Genomic DNA, 8,221 nt, shown 5'->3' on the forward strand with positions numbered 1-8,221 from the left:
GACCCAATAACCACCGTCTCAAACTCTCAATGGTGTGCAAATGTTTATGACCTTGACAACGACATTTACTTAACGGTAAGCAATATGCAATGCTGGGAAGACCCTAAGGGCAAATACCCTATCCTCCAATGACTCCTATCCCCAAAAATAAAAATAAAATTAATTGGAAACTATAGATATCATGCACAGGGATCGTCAACAACAACACAGCAAAACCACCAGTCCAAGTCAATATTATATCCATCTCTCCCCCACCCTTCATCATCCTCACACACACACACACCTTAACATAATATATATCTATCTACCCTTTCTTCTGCCATTTGTCAGGCTTCAACTCTCTCTCTCTCTCTCTCCATATATGTTTTTTTAGCCTTTTGTTTGCCCCAAACACCCACACGGCCACACCCTACAAGGGGGAGTTCAGAAGACCAAAACAACAATGAGGAAACCTTGTTGTGACAAAGAAAGCATCAATAAAGGTGCTTGGTCCAAGCAAGAAGACCAAAAGCTCATTGACTACATCCGAGTTCATGGTGAAGGATGTTGGCGTTCCATCCCTAAAGCTGCTGGTTAGTTAATTAGTTACTGCTATATTCATTCTTCTTCCAATAAATTTCCATAATTGGCCAAAACTACTAACTCAAGAGGGTGTCTCGTCATGATTATGGACATGTATGGTACCCGAGGAGAATTTTTTGTTCTTATTTATCAAAATCAGTCTCACTACTAAGAGATTCACAACACTCATACATTCTACTCGACCAATTAAGTTATACTTCATTGGTACCAAGAGAGGATTTGATACAACAGCTTTTTTTTCTTCTTTTTTCCTTCCAATAGTTGAATGGGTTTAGATATATCTGAGTGTTTCATTATATAGAAACTCATTTAATTATTGGTCAAAAAGAGTAATAGTGTACCAAAATCCTTAAATTTTTCGTGAGACCATGGAATTTCTTAGGGTACCTACCATCAATAACCACATGTCATTAATTCAACAATCAACATATTATCTGCAGGCCTTCATCGTTGTGGCAAAAGCTGTAGACTGAGATGGTTAAACTACTTAAGACCAGACATCAAACGTGGAATTTTTGCCGAAGATGAAGAAGACCTCATCATCAAACTCCATGCCCTCCTTGGCAACAGGTACCTTCAATAGCCATATGTTAGTTAATAAAATTGACATAGATCCAGATTTTTTATTAGCAAATATTATTCTACCAAAATTCATAAATTATTCATCAAGAAATCATAAACAATATTTAAGAAGCCCGCATCTTTAATGCTCCTTAATTAATATTCTTAAATCTCTCAAAAGAAAGACCTCATATTATTATTGGTTTTGTTACGTTAACCTAACATTATCAAAGCCTTCTTATCGTGATTTATAATAAAAAAAATCATTTATTGTTATTTTTTTTAATACTCCATGATAAACAGAATCTTATGTCCTAGGTTCTTATCGTGATTTTACTATAACATTTTTTTTATTGTTATTAATTCTTATTGTTGTGAAAAGTTTGGATAATTTACGTTAATTTTAAGATTAAACATCATGGCTATTGACCATTGTACACAAAAGAAAATATGATTAACCAAATTATATTTGTATACCATATTATTAGCACCCCTTGGTAATGAATTAAAGTTAATTTTACTATATAGGTGGTCACTGATTGCTGGAAGGTTGCCTGGAAGGACAGACAATGAGGTGAAGAACTATTGGAATTCTCACATCCGCAGAAAACTCATAAAAATGGGAATTGATCCAAATAACCACAAGCCACACCAAAGCTTTTCTCATCCTCATGCTTCTGTTGAAGTTGCATCAACATCCGAGTCCATGAGCAAAGACCAAAAAGTCCCTTTCTTAAAAAAATCCAGTGGTGATGCGGCCACGGATAGGATTTCATTCACAAAGAGCCTTGAAGAAGAAACAGCAATTATTTCATCACCCCCTTTGAATCTTGACCTAACAATTGCTTTACCTTCGCCTATGATTGGTGCTGCGGAAGACAAGCCAATGCAAAATTCCGAATCCGCCAAGTCTTGGGACATAAATATAGATCTCAACTGTTAATTAGTTAGTAATTGTTGGCAAGAGAGTTACCAGTAGTGCATGTTTGTTAATGACATATTAATTTTGCAGAAATAATCATTTTTTTCAAAGAACTTATTCAACGAAAAAGCTTGAAAAAATGTGATTATTTCTTTTAAAATGTGCTTAATTAATTAAATATACAAAATGTACTACTATTTTTCTTCCATGATCTCGACGAGATACACGTCTTGTTAATTAATTATTTCATGTATACGAACATGGCAAGGAAAGCTGAGGATGATTGGAAGGTTCAACTTCAACATGAGTTAATTGTTTCAAGTAATGGTAAGTGCACGTCCTTTTTTTTTTTTTACAAGTGCATATGTCTTAATACATATTTAATGTTAACAAAATTCAGTTCATGTGCGTGTCCCTGTAATAGTCCTCGGTTATTGTAAAAATATATGCAGCGTTAATGCGGCGAAAAGTCATGTGCAAGTGGTGATTGAGATTCATTGGGGATTGGAATTGGGACACGTATTCATTTACAGATCCAAAAGCAAAGAACGAAGCACACAATCTCAATGAGTGGTCGGTGCAATTTCCTTTCAGTTTCCAAATGAAACCTATTTTAAGAGTGGTGGTTGCAGCTACCAGATGACCCATGCAAAAGCTGTTCTGACACTAGTACTGGATATATATTCTACAAATTGACCAACCTTCTGGGTATCAATATTAATGGCAGAAGAGAAAAAGTATATTTGACAAAAATAAAAGTAATAACTAACTCCAAAGTTAATTTGAAGAGATCATCTCATTGCAAAAGAAAAATTAAAATATATTTGACTTTTCTCTTTTGATCTTTTTTAATTAAAAGTGCAACTAACCTATATGTTTTCTAAATGCTTTGACCCCCCCCCCCCCCCCCCCAATTATTTGTAAGAAAAATGATCATTTCTATACTAAATTAATGAGAATTCAATAATATATGAAAATGGTACCGAAGATGCTTGTCAGTCTAGGAGGAGTTAGTTTTATAAATTTAACATTTTAAAGCAATGTTTTATTAAAATAATAAAATATTTATAAAATACTAATATAAAAGATACATTATAAAAAATATTATATATAATGTCATATAAAAAATATCATTATAAATACAATATATATATATATATATAATTATTACACATATAATTATATAAATTTTAATGTTAATTTTAAATTAAATTTAAGGACATATATTATGTTTTACTATAATTTATATTTATATTTTTTTGGCAATATACTATAATATATATATATATATATATATATATATATATATTATAATAACATAATTAAAAGTAATTTTTAGTAATAAACATTATGTCATTATATAATAACTTTTGTGTACCAATAGTTCAACCCCACATTACAAATAGAAATTGTTCATAAGTAAGAGATCATGCATTGTAACTATTGATATATGTAACATTGAGAAAAACAAAAAGAGAACTCTATAATTTTGATGCCAACCAAGATCGAGAAATACCAAAACTTCATGTCATGTGTAATCCATAAGTTTTGCTAAATCTACTTGTTCTTCTGTAAAGACAATGCCATTTTTGCGCAAACAAGTAGACCAAACAACCACCATCCGGATGAGCATCCAAAACTTCTTAAAGTAGTATTTTACAATGCTTAAAGTTTGTTCGTGTACTTCTTTTTTCTTCCTTTTTTTGGTTTCTTCTCCATTATGCAGAAGTTCAAGACGTGCAAGAACAATGGAAAATAATGCATGCTATATATCTGACATGGCTTGGACATAAACTTGATGTGGAAAGACCTTGTTCAAGTATTAACATTTCTAAAAGTACGTAGCACGGCATTCATATGATATTAATATACAAATGAGGAAAGAACATTTGATCTATAGATTAATTTATGTTGACAGCAACAATTAACTCCTTTATAATCACATACAATCTTTAAGAACCTTCAGATATATTAATCTTGCTTGAATTAAGATTTGTGAACTATCCTCACCCGTCATTCTCTTGATTTATTTTTGTTCATATCAAAAAAGAAAAGAAAGAAATTAGAAAGCAAGTGTTTCGGCGTCATTTTCCTTCATCTACCCCATAATCTACGTACTGCACGTCCAAGCAGATACAATAATTAAGACAAGTACTCGTAAATTTATTAATTAGCTTCTAGAAATATTTGATTTGGAATTTGGAGTTGTTGCTGTTCGGGGTGCAATAGGAGTAGAGATCCAAATTGCACCCTTGATGTACTCTAGCTAGGGATTCAAATCCAACTTAATCTTCGCTTGGTATAAACGAAATAGTGAAGAAATGAAGCAGATAGATGAAATAGCGAGAAAAAAAATTACAATCTTTTAGTATCAAAGAAATTTGTGAACGAATAAATAAAAAAATGTAGAGTAAAAATTGACCGTGCACACTTAAAACTCATTTGTAATTGGATAAAATGTATTCTCATTCAAATAAAAATCGTTACACATATGAAAAAGTTTTGATTTAATCAAATAAATAAAACTTTTACTTGAATACATTTTCTTTCAAGAATGTAAACCTTCATTCAGATAAAAGTGAACTTTAATTTGAATAGAATTATGTTTATTCCAATGAAAGTTTAAGATTTTATTTATTTATTTAGTTTAAATTTATTATTTTAATTAATTTTTAATCTAAAAATATTACTTTAAAATTATTTACTTACTTTTATTTAGTCATCTATTTTATTTCAAAATATTATTTATTTAATTATATAAATTTTTAATCAAATATTAAAAAAAATAATAAAAAACTAATTTAAATTTTTTTTACTCTATTATTTATTATTTATTTATATACTTTATTTCTTTTTTCTTTTTTTTTTCTTATCTTACTAAACATACACATAATATTATTCATATACCTATTTCTCTTCAACCAAATAATTAAAGTTTATTTTATTTCTTATCAATTTTTATTCACTTATTTATCTCTTTTCTATTTCTCTTCACTTTATTTTTTACCTATTTTTTTCTTCTCTACCAAACTCATCGTTAAATACTTACCTACTAGCTAATAGATGGAAATTAATTATCTCTTAGAGCCAAATTTTAACGTAATATCAATATCGTCATTAATTAAACTTTATGTTTATTTCTTTTTAATAAATAAAAAAATAAAGGAGACAATTAATATTTATTAAAAGAAAATAAAAATAAAAATTTCTGTTATCGCCGCTGACATAAATAATATATAGCCTTAATCAGAAGTTAAATTACACAAAACCTCTTGGTCATAAATCAAACTTGAAGTGCTCTTTGAAAATCTTGGAAAGTAGCTTAGACAGAGCTTTTCTTAGCGTCATTGATCACATAATGAAATGATCATTCTAAAGTGAATGGGCCATTTGCAGACGTCAGATTGAAATATCTAACCATTGGGTAGAAATGATATTTTTCAACAACGTACGAACTACGAACAGCCAAACAATTGTAAGATTTCTTGAACAAGTATCTTGTTACTATATATATAGTTATCCTTTCATAAGCACATGTTGGGCATATATCTACCATTCACACGAATGTCACAATGTGGTAGTTCACACGGAATGGTCTGAAATTCTTTTGAAAATATTAATGTCCTTTACGAATATTTCATTTCAGAAAGACAAAAAATACCAGAATTGTCGGAATTGCTTTGATTATTTACTTTTTTTTACAATACAGATAGATATATATAACCAAGGATGAGATTCCTTTGTTTGGAGAATGGACAATGACACTGCACCCACAGTCAACCATAACGAGTAACAATAGAATCATTTTTAAATACAAATAGTACAAATATTATAAATAGCTAGATTACTAATTTAAAAATATAATCATCGGTGTTCATTTTATAATTAATTCATTGATATCAAATTTATTTAATTGATAAAATTCACATCACTTATTATATTATGAGTTTAGTATATAGGTATTGTCGGTGTAGTTTTTTTTTTTTGAACGGTAAAGAAATAATTTATATAATAAAATGGTACAAGAGATACCAATCACAAATACAGGTTTGCATGCGGAGGACACAATAAAGTTGAGCCTCATTTAAATTACAAATGAGCCTCCAACTAAGAAGTCCAAAATCTACTAATTACATACTAGATTACTATAAAGTCTCCTCAAAACCTCATCAAAGATCTTAGGAAATAATACAAAGTCCCATATTAGCTTCCCATTGATTGAATGAATATTGAACGAATTATTTAAACAGGTAAGCCAAGACCATGAGTATAACACAGTTTGCTACAGTAAACGGTTTCCGTCGAGTTGCTCCCCTTCAAACACACATTTGTTCCTAGCTCTTCAGGTGCACCATAATATTGCAGTCCATATAACATGCCATTGATCAACCCTCTTTTTAGACAATAATATATTTGGATAAGCAAAGAAGTTGCCTTGAAACGAACTAGATAGAGGAGTCGGGCTATCCAACCACAACAACCAATCTAAAATCATTTTTAGTTTATTTTTAAGATAATTTGTATAAATATTAACAAACTTATCTTACACGAGAGTTTATGAGGGCATGAAGATATGTTGATGCATATAATCTTTTCTCTAATATTATTTTTTATAAATATATACTTCAAAAGTTAAAGTAATTATGGAATATATGTAATTAAAGCTATTGTAATTTTTTTACTGCTAAAGAAAGACACAACTCCCACTAATATTAATATTAAGAGAAATGTAAATATGTAATTATATCTTCTTTATGTCGTTATTCTTAATTAATTATGATTCTTATTGCTTTATACTGATTTTTAAAAGCTTACAACAGTTGAAGTTTTTACTAGTCGTTAATTAATTAGCTAGTAAATAGCTAATACCATTTTTAAAATGGAGTTTTTTTTCTTTTCAAATTTGGATGGAACTATGTTAGAGATGGTTCTTGGATAAATTAAATAAGAACTCCTATTTGCTGGTTGAGTGGTCTATTAATCCAACTGCTTGCTGGGGGCAGCTTAATCTTATACATTTAATATTATACATTTAGTAATAAAATTCATTTGCTTATATATATAAAAAAGTTAATACTATACTTTTACTTAAAAAAACTATAATATTTTTTTTAATTTTTTTATTTTTTCCTTATAATATTACTTATTTTATTCTGTATATTTTTTAATCACATTTACATTTCTCTCTTTACAAAACATGTCGATCATGAGAATATATTGTTAAAATAATATTATTCTTGGCCAATTATGTACGTATGATAATATTTTGACTTTGAAATCAATGACTTCGTATTTAGAAGGACGTGTTTAGAAGGACGCGTGCATGTAAATTTTTGGTAAAGTGGTACATATTTCGTTTACAAAGTACAAGTGAATCTCCATAGTGTGTAGCGTATATGCGGTTTAATTTCGTGATATTTCAGCTTTTGACCATTTTTTTTTTCCTTCTTAAAGTTGATCTAGATCTCGTTGATTTTACGTTGGATAATTGTTTTTAAATAATTTAATTTTCTTCAACTTAAATAGCACTTAAATTATACATAAAAAGATCCCCAAGCCTTAAGGTTTAGAATTAAATATTGAATTTGATAATAAAAAAAATGTTAAGAGAGATTGTCTTAATGTAACCATAGTTTGAAGAAAGATTAATTTTTGACAAAATCAAAATATATTCCTGTCAATATCATGATAAAAAAAAAATTATATATATAAGGTTAAGTTTACATTTATGTGCAATTAATTAATTAAAATTTACTAATTTAGATTATATAAGATTCAAAACGTGTGTTGACTATTATTGGTAAATAAAAAAAGAAACTATTATTCAAACAGTTATGAAATTATTTATTAATTTAAAAAAAATTAAGAAAATATTTTCTCTTTTGCAATAGTTTATTTTTCTCTTATATAAAAAGCTATGGAGAGGGAACTTAACAATCTAGAGGTTAGAGTGACATGGATAAACTCTCTTCAAAATGATGTTTATCAGGAATCACATAAAAAAAATCTCCTTTGTGGAAACTCTTATATCTTGAGACTTGGCACGCTTTCACTAGGTTAAATTCCTTTGTGGTAATTATAGAATTATATAGGTACGTTAATTAATTAATCTTATTTCCATTTACACTTTTACAATACATCCAATTGATAAAGGTT

At 28.7% G+C, this 8,221-nt stretch overlaps 1 protein-coding gene across 1 annotated transcript; it reads left to right on the forward strand.

The window, feature by feature from the left end:
• Nucleotides 1-232: 232 nt before the first annotated feature.
• Nucleotides 233-2,469, forward strand: LOC109819189 (MYB-like transcription factor 4). Its single transcript, XM_020384824.3, has 3 exons — nucleotides 233-572; nucleotides 1,023-1,152; nucleotides 1,672-2,469. Exons 1-3 carry the CDS (start codon nucleotides 443-445, stop codon nucleotides 2,084-2,086), a joined length of 675 nt encoding a protein of 224 aa, XP_020240413.1. The 5' UTR covers nucleotides 233-442; the 3' UTR covers nucleotides 2,087-2,469.
• Nucleotides 2,470-8,221: the final 5,752 nt, after the last annotated feature.

The sequence above is a fragment of the Cajanus cajan genome, chromosome 9, assembly GCF_000230855.2.
Source record: "Cajanus cajan strain Asha chromosome 9, NIPB_CcT2T_4, whole genome shotgun sequence".
Lineage (NCBI taxonomy): Eukaryota > Viridiplantae > Streptophyta > Magnoliopsida > Fabales > Fabaceae > Cajanus > Cajanus cajan.

Excerpts from the sequence above, each read along its gene's own strand:
- LOC109819189 (XM_020384824.3), top strand. The coding sequence starts at position 443 with ATGAGGAAACCTTGTTGTGACAAAGAAAGCATCAATAAAGGTGCTTGG. Across the intron at positions 573-1,022 it reads TTCCATCCCTAAAGCTGCTG|GCCTTCATCGTTGTGGCAAA; the intron begins GTTAGTTAATTA and ends TATTATCTGCAG. Across the intron at positions 1,153-1,671 it reads CATGCCCTCCTTGGCAACAG|GTGGTCACTGATTGCTGGAA; the intron begins GTACCTTCAATA and ends TTTACTATATAG.